At 37.0% G+C, this 16,713-nt stretch overlaps 2 protein-coding genes across 2 annotated transcripts in view; one reads left to right on the top strand and one right to left on the bottom strand.

The window, feature by feature from the left end:
- The first annotated feature begins 210 nt into the window (after positions 1-210).
- LOC137979130 (large ribosomal subunit protein uL4-like) lies at positions 211-10,887 on the top strand. Its single transcript, XM_068826321.1, has 9 exons — positions 211-436; positions 1,085-1,178; positions 2,204-2,406; positions 4,581-4,698; positions 4,946-5,049; positions 7,188-7,235; positions 7,398-7,453; positions 9,383-9,450; positions 10,750-10,887. Exons 1-9 carry the CDS (start codon positions 308-310, stop codon positions 10,866-10,868), a joined length of 939 nt encoding a protein of 312 aa, XP_068682422.1. The 5' UTR covers positions 211-307; the 3' UTR covers positions 10,869-10,887.
- Positions 10,888-11,510: 623 nt separating this feature from the next.
- Positions 11,511-16,713, bottom strand: part of LOC137979129 (centriolar and ciliogenesis-associated protein HYLS1-like) — a 9,659-nt gene continuing 4,456 nt past the window's right edge. Inside the window, exons 6-9 of the mRNA XM_068826320.1 lie at positions 15,779-15,842; positions 15,599-15,680; positions 15,374-15,403; positions 11,511-11,677 (exon numbers count right to left, since the gene is read on the bottom strand). Coding sequence (XP_068682421.1) covers positions 11,576-11,677; positions 15,374-15,403; positions 15,599-15,680; positions 15,779-15,842 — 278 coding nt within the window. The 3' untranslated portion in view covers positions 11,511-11,575. The remainder of the gene's footprint in view (positions 11,678-15,373; positions 15,404-15,598; positions 15,681-15,778; positions 15,843-16,713) is intronic.

Raw genomic sequence — 16,713 nt, 5'->3', positions numbered from 1 at the left:
GGTTACATAAGTTACAAGATAACAGAAGTTTACGGGTTTCCAGCAGTTACGCGGTTACAGAAATTAGAAGATGAGTTATGGCATAATATAGTCTAACATACGTAGTCTTTCACATATAGTCTTCCACACCAAGTATTACTTATAAGTCCGGACAATTTGCGTAGTCTTACACGAATTACTTATCTACCCATCTTCATACCCAGTTTCCGCACGTTAAGGCAAAATTCAATCATGGCGGAATGCCACACGCCATTTCTGTCCAATTCCTAAATTACAGCAGATATAGTACTTCAGAATTGAGACTGCGATGTCCTTTACTGCTCGCTTTCTGAAGCAGAACTTCTTGTTTGGATCCTTAAGCCGCATGAACAGCCCAGCTACATGTATTCTTCCCAGCCTTGCAAGACTAGTGTTCTTACCTCAATATTTCTTCCAGGTCAGCGATAAAGATATTGTAGGTTACAAATTTGTAAGCAAGTTATCGTCGATTACACTGTCTAAGATGTTAAAATTTTCCAGAGGGAAGGCGAAATTTTCTTCAGACGATGAGTTTTTGCCTTCAGAGACGTACATATTAAATGGAGATATTTGCTACAATATACGCTGACCAGATCAGATCATTAACCTACATGTACCTATTACTCCATAGAAATTTAACCCTTAATTAATGATTAAAACTGAAACTTAAAATTACACTAACCGATGTTCCTAGACCTCTCAGTATCAAAATTTCTGAGAAAGTATAGAAAAGTAGGTGGCCCTGAATTATATGACCTGTACTATCAGACTGCATGTGTCTTTTTCTTATTTCCTCTACGCGCTTTTTGTCTTTCTGTGTAAAACACCAGTAGCACAAATAGAGCAAGTGAAAGATATGCACTGGCCAAGAATGGTGATGCAGTTTTAATTGACTGAAATGGTTTGGTTTGGAAAATTTGGGAATAAAATATTTGCTTAGAGAAGACCAGAGATCCAAGAGATTTGTCAATTGGTGCATTAGAACAGAAGATTTTTCAGTGCCAGGGCAACTTGTCACTTACACAAGTTATTCAGTAGAATATTTCACTGATCCTCCATTCTTTAGGTCCCATGTCCTCGCTGGTATAAATATTCAGCAAAGCCCCTTTCACCAGCTCCAAAACTGAAACCTCCTGATATAGAAACATTACCTTGTTATGGTAAGTGGACTTCCAACCTTTGTCACATCACAGGTAACCCAGGTTCATTGTTTGTGTCACATTCGGGTTTCATAACATGAGTAAATAATTATAGAGAACATAATAGGGCGAAGACACGAAGTTTAAGTCTGAAAATTTGCAAGAAAATGAAAATAAAAATCGATGAAACTTACAATGTGGCGAGTTGTTGCTTTCCTTAATATGTACACAAAGTTTCGGGAAAAATGGTCGCCTTCACCTTTCCTTTACATTGTAGTGGCAAGGTAGGAGGCTGACAGCAGCGTCGGGGCTCTGATCAACTCTCAACCAGCACAATTGTTTGGGTTAAAAATCGAATCCAGTCGCTAAATAATAAAATGCCGGGCTCATGGAACATGACTTTCTCTACACCCTGAATCCACTGAAGTATGTCCAGCTAGCAACGCGAAGCCAGCAGGCTCCGTGTAACTTGTACGTTGAACAACTTAAATGGCGGCCGGAAGCCATTAGGATCACAACTGGTCCAATTCAAAAATGGTACTGAGCATGGGGTACCTAGTGATAAGTCCCCATGGAGGGAAGGGAGTCCCAGATTGCTCAAAGATAAAGCTCACCGTCCGACTACACCTTCTCTCCACGAGGACCTATTGTACCCGTTACCAAGGTGCCCTAATCACAGCAGTGCTGGCACAATAGTGAGGGCACTTGCCTTTCACGAAACTTGGCACTATACTGATGTGGGTTGTCCTTGGCCGCTCTCTTCTCTGCTGCAAGAGGTTTTCCCTTGTCGAAAACCAACATTTGATTACATTGACGGTCTCCCCAGTTAATCAGTAGAACACACATGCTGAGCTATAAAAGCTTGAGATTAGTAAATGAAGTGATTATTATTAACTAAGGCAGGCTGCAGGTTGCAATCCAAAAACTATTCTACAATAATTACTTACATTTTAAGGCATTTGCTTGCAAACTACATTTAATAGTGTATGAGAATTTTGTAGGTCATGGACCACATTTTGGTTAATTTTGTTTGGTTTCATTATTAGGTATTTTTAGTCCAAGTGTTTGCCGTTTCATAGCTGAGAGAGACTACGAGAATCACAACTCAGGAATTCTTGCCTGGGTGACATCATTCACTTCAGAAAATCCAGTGGGATTAATTGAGCTCAATGAGTTTGTTTTTGGAGCTAATCCAAGGATTGATATCTTGCACAGAGTTGTAGTTTGGCAGAGAGCAAAAAGAAGGGCTGTAAGTGGTCATCCATTAGGATTACTCTGAATAGTACATGTAGTTTGGTGTCAGTGCTATTTGACGAAGAGCCCAAGTTTGGTTTCAGTTTTATTGATGAAGAGCCCAGGTGGCATACTGCATGTGGTAAAAAAAATGTTTAACTTTTGAAGATCATCAGTCAAAAATAACTGTACCGTTACAAGGGCTACAAAGTAAACAAATTTGTTGCGTTATTCTGTATAACAAGGGCATATAAATTACTGAACGATTTTTTGATGAAGACAAGGATATCATCGTAAAATCGAGGAGAAACCTAAAGAGTTACTCAATTATCGGACCGTTCGCAAGATAGGAACATTTCATTGCGATGTTTGTTTACATGATTTGACGCGAGAAGGGTTTTGAACAAACCTTTTCAGCTGAAATTGTGGACTTTTGAGAGCTTGCTAGCATTTTCGTTTCAGAGCATTATTTCTCGAATAAGTCTTCTGCAAGATTTGGCCACGCAAAAACTGGAAGTTTGAGGCAAGTTGCTCAGTCCAGACCCAGTCATTGCCACTTTGGCAAAGGCCGGCGAAAAATATGATTTAACAACCCATTGACACCTGAACTGGTCCCATTGATGAGTAAAATCGTCTGGCGTTAGACAGAGTAAAATCTATGAAGTCCCACTCCCAGGAATCAATAGGTTAAAAGGATGATTTTTGGCCCTTAAAAACAAAAGATTTGTATTCTTTTACTTTCTCTCTCAAGCTGTCTGCTTAACACTTACGTCAGACACACTCGTGTGCAATTAATGTTGCCTGTCTGGCAACTGTGATAAGAAAGCATCATTCCACTTGCCCTGGGGTATTGGACAGTTTTTCTTTTGGTGTCCTGCACCATGAGGAGTCAATGAGTTGAGAAAGGACTTACTTTTTCAACTACTTTCCTCCTTTTTGCCTTCACACCACTTCTCCTCTCAGCCAAATACTTTACTCTACCTCCCATATACAGCATAATTATTGTTTACCACATAGCCACAACAACCCAGCCAGAACAAAACAATCCTATCCAAATAGGTAATTACTCAATAGCATGGCATTTCTATGGAGTCATCAAAACCATACATGTAACTGAAAGCTAAACAGTGTAAATAACTGAGTTAGAATAATGTGCAAGCCAGCGGGCCATGACTGTGAGTAATGCGAGCCATGGCTGTGAGTCATGAGAGCGAACATGGCGAGCCATGGGAGTCAATATGCGAATCACACAGTTATTGAAAGATAACGATTTTCAAATGGGTGCTTAGACTTAATAACTGTTTATCAGCGCTATTCGAAGTGGGTGCTTAGACTTCAATGCAAAATTCGCCTGGCTCGCTGGCTTGCAGATTGTCCAGCCCCTAAATAACTGATTGACCCCAATCCATAAAATTGATGTTTAACCCTAATTTGGGTATGAAATGGAATAGAAATTACGGGTAATTCAAAGTTTCTTTATTTGATGTTAGTACCTTTAGAATAACCTAGGCTAGAAAAATCAACCTAATCTTGGTTTGCATCCACGTGATGAGATGACCATGTTGGCGTACAAAACAATAGAAACTGGTCCCACAAGTTTTGCATAATAATAAAGTCAAATTCTCAAAAGGCATTTTACTGCATTGTTCTGTACACCAACATAGCTCGTGATGTCAGATGCAAACCATCAATTGTAGGTTAAATTAATAATAGAGCGGTTTTCAATTGAGTGTCGAAAGTAATTAGATAATTACTTTGGTTTATGATTACTTCACTCAGTGATTGGTTCAAAGTTCTCGCGCCATTTTTTCAACCAATCAGAAGTGAAACCAAAACCAATCGTGGCTCGCGCGTGCACATTTTCCTGGGCTTTGTGTCGGCTACGTGTAATTACTTCGAATTTTGATTGGTTTGCCGGATTTTCTCCGTCCTTTTTGATTGGCCAAAGTAATTACTTTTGTTTTGGTTTTACGACACTCAATTGAAACTCGCTCTATTCACTAGTCTAAGAGTGTGTTACAATACTATTAAACAAAATCTTTGTGAAAGATAGTTAAAAAGGAAAAAAGATGTCTGCAATCATCATGTATGAAGCATGAACAACAGCCCACTCCATAACTGGCTAGACTTTCACAATGAAGACTTGAGCCCTTCAAAGTACATTTCTGTTGTATTGTCTTGGTTGATCAGGGTACAGCTTGTGTGAAGACACGAGGCGAAAAAAGGGGTGGTGGCAAAAAACCATGGCGACAGAAAGGAACTGGAAGAGCTCGACAGGGAAGCATTAGAGCCCCACACTTTATTGGAGGTAGGTCATGTGTTTATAATGCTGTCTGTAATGTGAACAGTTGGAGATGAAGGATTAATTTCCCTTCTAACAGTGGTAATAATAAATTATTGATTTTATCACAGTAGCAATGACCTTTAAAACTTTCATTTCATTTTATTCCACAGTTCAAATAGTTATATGAAACTTCATAATAGTGTATAAAAAAAATTCCTTTTGTAACCATTTGTAGCAACACTTACCGTAGGCATTTTTTGTTGAATTGTAGGTGGCCATGCCCATGGACCAAAGCCCAAGAGCTTTTATTATTCACTACCAAAGAAAGTAAGAAGAATGGGACTCAGGACAGCACTGTCAGTCAGATATGCACAAGTGAGATTTTCTTCCATGAATGTGAAGTATTTACAGTACGTACTGAAACAGTTTATAGCGTTGAAGGCACGCAGTGATTGGCTACTCAAACTCATAATATCCTTTGCTATTCATCTCTGAGCAATTTGCGGTGATTAGCACCCAAATATATTGTAATCATTGTAGGAATAAATTAGTTAAAATCGTCTTTTTGTGCTGTACTACCTCACTGCTTGAGTATATACTAACTCAAAAATAACTGTTTACCTCTGATCAGGGTTGGTAGCTAGTGGTGGATATTTACACTCATTTAATACTTTTATCCACCAATGGCCACCTGTGCTTCATTGAATAGTTGTTAAATATTATTTTAAGTGCTTGCATTGGATATAGGGGTGCAGGGTTGGGCGACAGAGCAATGGTGGCTTGTGAGATCTTCACAAGATCTTTCACCTTCCAGTAATGTGTTCTGGTTTAAATTGCCAGACTTGAGATTGTGTTCTCTACTGTATGAAACATTTCTAGCTTTCTGATTGGTGCATTCAATCTCTGGTATTACCTCATACACGGCATGACCTTATATGGACACTGATTTTGCTGGTGTCTTCATAACATTGTTGTAACAACTTCCAGTGTTAAAAGAGAGTTCAGAGTTGAATAAAATTTAACAAAAGAACCATTATTCCATTCATGGTACATGTAGTTGCATATGAAATTGGTGATAACCAACTTGGTACTTACTACTATGCACCTTTTTGGTGTCACAATTTGAGACTAAATCTCACTTGAACCAGGTTTGTGACTCTCAACACTGGTGATCTATGTGTAAATCTTAAGGACGTTCGCGCCCAAAACGTTCCCACATACAGATTTTTTTTAAACCTGCTACGCAGAAAGGTAATGATCTACTTTTGCCAAAAAGGCAAAAAAAATGTTGTCACCATGCTCGTTTTCGAGATGCACTTTTAGAAGCTTGCGTTATGTTAAGACGATGTTAGCTTACAACTGTCAGCAATAAAAAAGCTACATTAGTGAAATTTAGATCAAGTAAACATACTCAATTCAACATAACTAATATAACTAAACAAACGTTTGCAGCTGATGTCTTTTTCTGAGGTGAAATAGACCTTGAAAAACGATACATAGTAGTCTAAGAAAGAAAACTTTGGTTGCACGAGAGCATAAAAGGTGAAAATAATATTTGTATCTTCTCACATACATATTTTTTTTGTTTTTTTGTTAAAATTGGCAAAATCGGGAAAAGAAGTGATCTTCGGAAAGGAAAATGGGGGTCACCGAGCATATTCCCTAGGGGAGCATGCCCCCAGAAGCTTGAGTCCTTTGGGCACTCACTTGGGTGCCTTTAGCACCAAAACCATCTCCACTTTCCTTATGACCTGCTGCCCAAAAACATTTTGAGAAGACTGCAGAATACATACACACAAAAAAACTGCAGACACTTGTCACTATACTGAAATCCAAAAGTTCTGCACATCTGCTCGATTAAACAGAAGGCCAAAATTTGTACCTCCTTCTGTTTCCTTCTAAAAGAAATGCAAGATACTGTAGCCTAATTAAATTTTATGTTTCATAGCCTTTATGTTTTATTTAATAAACAAGCAGGAATATCAGGTTTAATGGGGACATTTTCAGTGAGTGATAAGAACCATGAAGTGAAGCCAGGTGGTTTTAGACCTGATAAAACACGAGATGTGAGTTTATTAAATGGCTTCAAAAACATTCCACAACAGCATGTCCCTCTGGAGTCCAGACAATGTTGCCGAATGTGAGAGAAATATATTAGGCTAAGCATACAAAAAAACAAAAACAAAAAACCAGCGGGGTCTTATTACCAAATGTTCTTTATGTAAAGAATTCAAATGAGGAGTGTTACATGTATACTGAGATTAAAGCTGGCACATGACATTTTATCACTGTTTTGATAGTAAGGGCATTAATGCTCATACGGCACCACTGCTACCTTGAGTTTTATTGTATCCTTTTTTCTTAAAGAACCTTTTCTTTGAGTGTTTAAAATTAATGTCTACTATCTAAATTCAACATTACATTTGCCGCGAAGCTCACTTTAGCTTTATCAAAGGCATATTGTGCCCACTTTTAACTTTTTTTATTTAAAATGTTACCCTTTTTTTCTTCAGGGTGATTTGCACATTGTTGATTCCTTCAAGGACATTGAAAGTGAGAGGGTAAGTTGACCAACAAGCAATGGAGAACATTTTTATTGGTCTTTTGGTGAATATTCCCCCTTTCCCACAATTAATTTTTAATCTTGTGGAATGAAAAAATAATGGCTTGCATAAACAAGTTGGAATTCAGAGCTATCTACATTTTTATGGATTATTTTTTAGGATTTAATTCCTCTTCTAGAGAAAAAAGGATGGAATAATGCTGTTCTTGTTGATAGGTAAGTTTTTTTTGGCATAGAGATCTAAAAAATTGCGTTCATAACTGCGAGGATCATAGCTTCACTTGATTTCATGTCCGCAGTTCATATATGATCCATTTCATATATCATTTCATCGTTGATTCATTCCTTACGGGAACATTGGAACCCACAAATGACCAGCTCCCAATTTTTCACGCTTTTTACGCAATTGCAAAAATTGCGTTCATAACTGCGAGGATCATAGCTTCACTTAATATAAGGCTTATTTGAAAGATCTTTCAAAGAAAAGAAACATGGTGTTCTCATTTTTTAAAAATCTCGTATTGTTCTGGAGATATTTCATTTTTTGTGTAAAAGCTGATGACATCATCAGTGGTTTTAAGGGGAAAACAAATCACAAAATCTAGAATATCCTCAGAAATATTAACGACAGTGCCTACTACGTAATTCAAAGGCATTTTGCGGGGTTTACTGAATATTTGGGAAAAGCAGACCTTAACGAGTGTTACTGAAATCCAAAAAGGAAATTGGGGGTAACCACGCATTTTTTGAAGATAATTATTTTATTCAACAATATTTGTAAAAAGCTTTAAAACACAAAGCAATGTATGGTGTTCTTTTCCAAATTGGCGCTCTCTGAAAAATGCATGGTTACCCTTGATTTTCTTTTTGGATACCAAGAGCACTTGCGAAGTTGCGCTCTCTCCGCATAGTTTTGAACAGTGCAAGAAAATACCCGGTATTATTAGAAAAACGATAGGAAATCCGAGTATCTCGAGATGCGCAGAACGTATGTGCAATAACAGTAGTAGGCACCGTCCTTAAAGCAGTGCTCTTCAAACTTTGCACCAATAATGTTCATCAATCAATGCATAAAATGACACCCATTGGACAATTACCATGGCAACCATTTCGCTTCCAGATCGAGTTTGTGCGGAACTGATGTTTCCACTTTCTGTCTTAACTAAACATCATTAAGGAGTTGATCAGGAGACCTAAGGGAAAACATGGGTTCTATGTGTGTTTTGAGCAGGACTGTCTGTCTTGCCTGATTTGAGAGGAAATTGAAATATTTCAGTTACAAGCAAAAGGGACGGGAGCCAAAAGTGTTGCCATAGTTATGTTATACTCCGCACCTTTTTTACCTATTGACACCTGGACAACCCCCATTGACGAGTGCCTATGAAGTGAAAAATATCTTTTGCTTAATTTTAAGACCTTTCAAAATGATGAAGAATGATGTTTTCTATTTTGGAATATCGTCTTTTTTCCAGAGATATTTAAATTTTTGGATGGCATCACAAACTGTACACAGAGAGACTGGAAACGAGTGTTCTCATGACAACATCTAAATGGGTGTACCTTATCTGATGTACATTACTGGTGCCAAGCTTGAACAACTCCCATCCAATATTTTTGGAGATATTCTCTATTTTGGGATTTATTACTGTAACAGGCATGTACAGTACAGTTTGTGATATCATCAATTTTTGAACAAAAACTTGAATGAGAGAAGATATTCCAAAATAGAAAAAGAACATTCTTCATCAATTTTAAAGGTCTTTAGAAAGGGCAAAAGGTATTTTTTACTTCATAGACATTAAAGTCTCACTCCTAGGAGTCAATTGATGAGTCAAGGGATATTACTCATTCCAAGTTTGAATAATATTGCTGTTACACTTTCAGAGATATTCTTGATTTTGTGATCCATCTTCCAGCAGAACCACTGATGACATCATCAATTTTCTAATTTGCTTGACAAAAACTCAAATATCTCTGAAACGAAAAAGATACTTCAAAACCCTTAAGGCCATTCTTCATTGTTTTGAACTCTTTCAAAATAGACAGTTATTTTTTTTGTCATAGGCACATGAAGACCAAGCCCAATAGATAAGGAAAGTACTTGTTATTTAATTTGTTAATTTTTTTTTTTGCTCCCTCTCACAGTGAGCCAAACCCTAAGCTCCGGCGTGCTGCCACTGAAATGGGTAAAGTGGATGTGATTTATAGTTTAGGTGAGTGAAGCGAGATAACCACCTTTTAAAACTAAGAGACACACCTTTAAACATAAACATGCCCTGTAAAGTGCTACTAGGTTAAAAAAAAAAGACTTCTTTGCTTAACACCTGACTGACAAAATCTTGAGCTTTGATTTTCATCTAAAGGCTGTTTACTTTGAGTGTAAGTTTTGGATTTCACAACTCCGCGTACTGACCGATTGGACCTCAGAGGGTTGGTTCTAGGGAAAAGTGACATTATTATTATTATTATTATTATTATTATTATTATTATTATTATTATTATTATTATATTACTCATTAACTTAGGCCAGTCAAATAAAAAATATATTGGCAGTGAATAAAGCTCCGCTGCCGCTCTTGGACTCATGTTATCGAGTATTTCGCATTGATTTTGTCTCCGTTCGCGGCTTGCGTCGCAATAAATATGCACAAAACAAATTTCAATGAAGTACATTCAATAATGATCGAGAAAAGGTCCAAAGTTGGTTAAAGTACTCGTTTGTCAAGTGTCTTTGACAATTTGGAAAAAAATAGACAATACTGTTCATTGGATATACTCTTCCTGGCAAATTTGTTCACTAAGGCCTTGCTGCAAATGTTGCCGTTAACAGTCACACAACAACCCAGGTATCGTTCAATTTGGAATTGTTTTCAGGAAAGCTTTTAACTGCTAACCATCCAAATGTTATATGAAACAATAATTAGAATTCCAAACAATTCTTGAAATAAAGTAAATATCCAAGTATTAATTATAAAGAGAGTACAAATGTCACTCGGCTTTCTGCGAAAGGACATCAGCAAACTCAGTTTTATTTAAAAGTTTGTGGTATCTCAGTGATCTCGAACGCAACTTTCTGTAAATATACATGTACTTCCTTTAGTAGATCAGGTGGTGGCATTTTCTTTACTTGATTGTTGATCCAACTGCACTTAACGACAAAATATCTCATCCCTAATAAACTATGATAATGTAGCTGTAATAAGAAGCACTAAGTAAGAACAAATCCTGATGGGTGTCTACGATAATGAATGATTTAAAGGAAAAACGCACAGACTCACTGAGAAATGCAGGTTTCCTTTCATACAAAACCTCCGTGTCTGCGTGCGGTGCATCTCGGTAGACAATTACATGTAGTGATTAATTAGCATAGTTTTGAAATCCAAAGGAAAAGAAGAATTAATTTTTTTGGTCACAGTGGCACTTCAAACAAAGTACCTTTTTAGAGACGTATCAATTTAAAAAAATATCAATTTTATTGTCATTGTTTATACACACTTTTTTATTCTTTGCAGCTTTGAATGTATACACAATCTTGCATCGGAAAAATGTAATTTTATCACTGGATGCTGTCAAGGCACTGGAAGAAAGACTAGTTGAAGATGATAGAATACTTATAAACCAATTTGAGTAGTTGAAATATGTTTCTTTTGTCTGTAAATAATCACTACGGTACTTTTAATTACATTGGAAATTATAAAAGAGTAAAAAATACCAGTAACACAAATTTGTGTATTTTTTTCCTTATCACTAGTCCTATTATTTAAATACTGTAAACACCCGCAGATAAGACGCACTCTGAATTTTGGAATAAATCAAAAGAAATTCAAAACTTGTCGGGTCTGTAAAAGTCTTCTTCAACCATTGTTGACTCAATGTAAACTCACTATTAACCCATTGACTCCCAGGGGTTCCCCACTGACAAGTAAAGTCATCTGGCGTTAGACAGAGTAAAATACTAAGTCTGGCCAGTTTAGACGTCAAAGGGTTAAAATCCTAAGTAATAATATAATGAACATTGTTTCTACCAACTTTGACATATGATTGATCTTTTTCTGGTATTTGTTGCAAATGCTCCTGCAGATAAGCTGCACTCTTTTCTAGCGACGATGTTTGGAAAAAAGGATGCAGCTTATCTGCGGGTGTTTATGGTACCCAAAAGAGACAAAAAAAAGTGAAATTTATTTAAACAAATAAGCAGTTTATTTTAATGTTATCTAAGCTAACCTAGATGTATTTGTACCTTCACAGACTAATTTTAAATAATCTTTATTACACTGCAATATTGGACAATAAAGAAAAAAAAAATCAAAATGATAGCTATCAACAGTTTAAGATGCCCTACACTCTTGCTAAGTTTGACCTCACTTCCCACCGTAAGGCTTGTCGTTTCTTGTCTGTTGGCACAACATAAGTGTTTGGAACATAGTTTCTTTGTGGTCTCTAAAAAGCAAAAGAAAAGGAAACCTGTTTGAATACTGACCATGCATCAGGAACAGTAGCCTGCAAAGCAAGTGTATTTTGGTAAGAATTATCAGCCAATGTCTTGGATATAACAAGACTAAAAGAGGACTGGGACAAGTAAAACAATTATTGCACTTAGGGAGAGGAGGATAATATGAAATGGTGGTGGGGAAAGGTTTCTCTCCCTCTCTGCCCTTTCCCTAGTCTAAAATTTCAGCCATCTACTCCCTAACCCTATAGGGGCACCCCCAGGGGTAAGGGAGGAGACACCTACTGGCTGTAAGCTTTCAAAATCACAGCCCATTGCAAACGTTGGATCTTGAACAAGCATATGCCTACCAAAAAAGCTACAGGAACAAAAGAAAAACCTTTTAGGGGGGTTTAACATCATCTAAAATATAACAGAAATATTTAACAATTATTCCATAAGCGCGCGTTGGATATGAGGTGGTAAATAGCCAAAGAGGCACGTAGCGCCGAGTTGGCTATAACCAGTCTCATATCCAACAAGCGCGAATGGAATAATTGTTTTATTAAATTCCTTCAACTCCAAAAATTTGGAAGTACGAAATACGAGCGGAAAAAGAGAGCAAATCCGAGCGAAATCGAAAAAAAACTTGATGAGAACTGATGAGATGTTGTGCAATACCTTGTTGTCAGACAGACGCAGGCTCATCACAAAAACGTTTCTTGCCTTTTCGCGTACTTCTAAACGTCGGAATTGATCCAAACTTTCCACAAAAAAAGTTTTTTTTTCTCCTTTTTGGCTTTATTCAAAGAGAAATTTGGCATTCCGATGAAAACATTTTTAGTTTAGCAATGCTTAACGCAATTATTTACCATATAAGGTCAAACCAAGGTATATGAGCTGATAACCGAGATTGAGTGAACCAATCAGAGCTCGCGAAATGCATTATCCGAGGTTGAGAATTTAATAATATATAATATATGACTTTCACCTTTACTCATTATTTGTAGCAACCTCTTTCCCAGGGTCTCTCCTCTCTGCCTCCAATGTCGTTGAGAAAAAGACCCTGGTTCAGGCTGGTCATGTGTCTCCCAGAATCAGGAGGTTCACCAAATGTGCGTTAGAGGAGGGGTGGCAATGCAACATTGCAAAGAAGGGAATCAGCAAGCAATTGATTTTGTGGTCAGATGACCATTGACAAAACATTTGACAGCAGTATTTTATGTACTGCACATGTGGAATTGGGAGGCGCGGTAGCCTCATGGTTAGTGCGCTCGACTCTGGATTGCATAGTCCGGGTCTGGGCCGGGCACATTGTGTTGTGTTCTTGGGCAAGACACTTTACTCTCACGGTGCCTCTCTCCACCCAGGTGTATAAATGGGTACTGGCGAAATGCTGGGGGTAACCCTGCGATGGACTAGCGTCCCATCCAGGGGGGAGTAGAAATACTCCTAGTCACTTCATGCTACAGTAACCGGAGATTAGCGCCAGCCTGATGGGCCTTCTAGACTTGTAGCAGACTTTACCTTTTACCTTTACATATGGAATTCGATGTGAAAGGCAAAAAGTTGTGGTCAAATCAATTGGATGTCACAGAAATTATACTTGCATCATTCAAGTTTTCACCTGTGTCCGGATCAACAAAGAATGCTAATAGTTTGCGAAATTTTTGAAGAACAGAAGATTCCAGTTGTGAAAGAAAACAAGCGAAATGTTTATCCATGGGAAAGAAACATGTTTAGTGATCAGCCAGTGTGATGACTTGTTATTTGAGTTCTTATGTCACGTATCAACCTCAGATTGTCAAATCACACTGTATTAATATGTGCAGGTATTTTTTCGTTTTTATTTTGAATGTTACATATGATCCCTAAAGTCACAATCTTGTACAGGGAGTAGACAGTTTTGACTTACGATATTTATATTTCAACAACTTCGGGTAAATTGTCAATAACATTAAGATATTTTTTTACCACTGCACAGCACTTAAATATATATAGCATGTATATTTTTAGTCCCGGTAAAATAAAAGAGACATTTTTATCAAGCAAACATAGAATGATAGTGTTTGGTGTATTCTTTTATGTTAGTGTATGTTCTGTAGAAGCAACTTTAGCGACTGACAAAATCAATTTTTTTGTGAATGTCAATTGCCAGCTTGACATTGAACTTGCCTTGTCGGTCACAAAAGCTCTTGTTTTTAGGTTAACCGCTGTTACGTGAATTACCGTATTTACCCGTGTATAAGTCGACCTTTTATGGCCTCAAAAGAAGCTCCAAAAATCGCCCTCGACTTATACATGGGTCAAAGATTTTGAGCCAAGTTCCAGCTAAGTAATTTATTCAAAATTAACATAATGTTGTCTTGGGCATAACGAACGCAATGGACAAAAGCCGACGTACATTGTAAAAGACTTCAAAATGAATGACAAAAGACTTCAAAACGAATGTAAGCAATTCCAGTTGAAATAAAAAAGGATTTGTCCAACTCTAAATGTTGAAGATACTCACAAGCACAAATATGAAATAGACATTGGAAATTTTTGTTTTCCAAAGGCGGAAAGCTCTATAAAGCATTTCTGTTTCTTCGAATAAAACACGATCGTTCAACGGCTTAGTAACCTGGCGCAATACCTCGTGTTTGCGTGCAAGCATCGTCACTCGTGTTGGCGTGAAAACGCTGGTTGGTAATGATTGTTTTTTATTCTTTATACAAACCTGGCAGATTTGAATGCTTTTGCAAACTTTGTATTGTTTGGTTTATGAGTTTTGTTTTGTTTGTCATTTGAGAAATTTTAAGTCAAGGACCAATTAAACCTGGCACATTTTCGCATCGTTCGCAAGTTATTTTCAAAGATCGACTCCTGCTTCTGTGATGTTGCATTGTGCTTATCCTCTAAAGCCCTTTATCCTTGAACAACGAAACAGGTGAGTTTGAGGTTTACATGTTCGATTTTCAGAGAACTTTTTCGAAACTCAAGGACAAAACGCCCGCATATATACAACAGCTGCTGAACAACAAAACTATTAAGCGCTTGAGGCCCTGATTTTTTTGTGTATCCAGATTTCCAGAAATCGAAGAATACAAGATTAGTGTCTCATGAACATTTGACAAAGAAATTAAGAAATTGCGTTTTTTGCTATCAAAAATTGGGGGTCGACTTATACATGGGATCGACCTATACACGGGTAAATACGGTAATCTCCTGTGGGTATATAACATCAGCTCTTTTGACCTTTTTGATACTTACATTGTAACGTAAGGATTCCTTATTTAAACATTGCTGTGTCAAACAAATACACTTTCACCCAGTTGCAGGATCAAAATAATAACGAATACACTACCCCAGTGACCAGCCTGAACCAGGGTCTTTTTCTCAGTGACAAAAGAAACCCTGGGAACAAGTTTGTAAATTTGAAGAACTCTTTTCACATAACTGATTTAATTTTGGGAAGTTTTATATTATATGCAAGTTAGAGATCACCCATTGTTATTAATATGCCAGCCAGAACCTAATTGGCTGTTGAAACAATGACTTTTTTTCTCAGTGGTTGGCAAATTTGAATAGCAAAAGAACTGTGACGTCAATGCTTGTAAACAAGAAATATTGCTATACTTTGCCCTGTTATTGATTGGCAGGATTGTAAGTGACCTTTTTCTGTGAAGCAATGTGGAATTTATATTTGAAGGATAAGAAAAACTCACCTCAAACACATCACACTGCAACATTTTACCCTGAAAATAAACAGAAAAAGGTGATTTACATGTAGTTCCTTGATGTTTCTAATAACCAAGTCAATTGTGTATTTCTTTTACATAGGTTTCAGGATTGCACCCAACATACATGTAACCTGCCCAACTGGTGGCTTGTGATGCCATTATCTCTCTCACTATACAAGCTACACCCCAAAATGAATCATCATCATTTACCCTGACATTCCAGCGTAGGTTTTTGTGACTTTTTTCTCCAGGTGCTTTGTTAGCTTTCCATTCACCCTTAAACTGGTGATATCTAAAAATGGAATTGACAGAGGATGTTATTTTGCCTTTTGAACTGTGGATAAATTAAGAGAAATAAAAAACTCCAAATTATTGGTTCAAAATCCAAACCTTGATACAGGATCACTTTTCTTAACCTGCCGTGTGTGAGGATGGTGAGTTGAGGGTCGAATAACTAAAAACAGACACAGTATAATCAATAGCACATAAGTGCTGCGCATATGTTATGCACATTATGCCATGTGGAGATACTCGGGTTTCCTATCAATAATTAATGATGCATACTAATACAGTGATATTTTTGCACGGTTTAAAACTGTCTGAAGAAAGTAGATCTTAGTTAATGCTTTTGGTCTCCAAAAAGAATATTGGGGGTAACCATGCATTTTTGAGAGAAAATTAAGCCTCAATTTGACAAAGAATGCCATGTACAAATATTATTCATCAATAATTTTATTATCTTTGAAAAATGCATGGTTACTCCCAATTTTCATTTTGGATTTCAACAACACTTGTTAAGATCTACTTTTCCTGCATAATCATAAACCGGGGCAAAAATTTATATCTTTGAATTAGTAAGCACCATCCTTAATCCATTGACTCCCGGGGGTTACCCATCGATGAGTAAACTCGTCTGGCGTTAGGGTAAAATACTAAGTCTGGCCCATTCAGGTCGGTTTGGGTGTAAAAGGGCTAATATTAATTTAAAAATTAATGGTCTTCAATGTAAAATTCAACGTGAATTCTTCTTCAAAATTAAATTAAAGGGATGCAAAAAATATTTCATTTTTTCCTTGTTTTGGGAATTAACTAAAAAGATTTCTTTTTTTCTTCTCTGTCTGGATAGTAAGAAAACACCATTTACTCTTAACACCAAGAACAGCTAATCTTTAGGGATAAGTTTGGAACTAGAATACGCTGAGAAGGTGTGACAGACATTTCAAGTTGACTATGGTACACTGTAAAACCACTGCCTTTTTTAAATTGATGTTATTATGGAACCCTAACTGGGAAAGACCTAATGTTGTTGTTATTTTCAAAAAGAT

This window comes from Montipora foliosa, chromosome 12, assembly GCF_036669935.1.
Source record: "Montipora foliosa isolate CH-2021 chromosome 12, ASM3666993v2, whole genome shotgun sequence".
Lineage (NCBI taxonomy): Eukaryota > Metazoa > Cnidaria > Anthozoa > Scleractinia > Acroporidae > Montipora > Montipora foliosa.
This window is presented reverse-complemented; position numbering and strand designations above follow the sequence as displayed.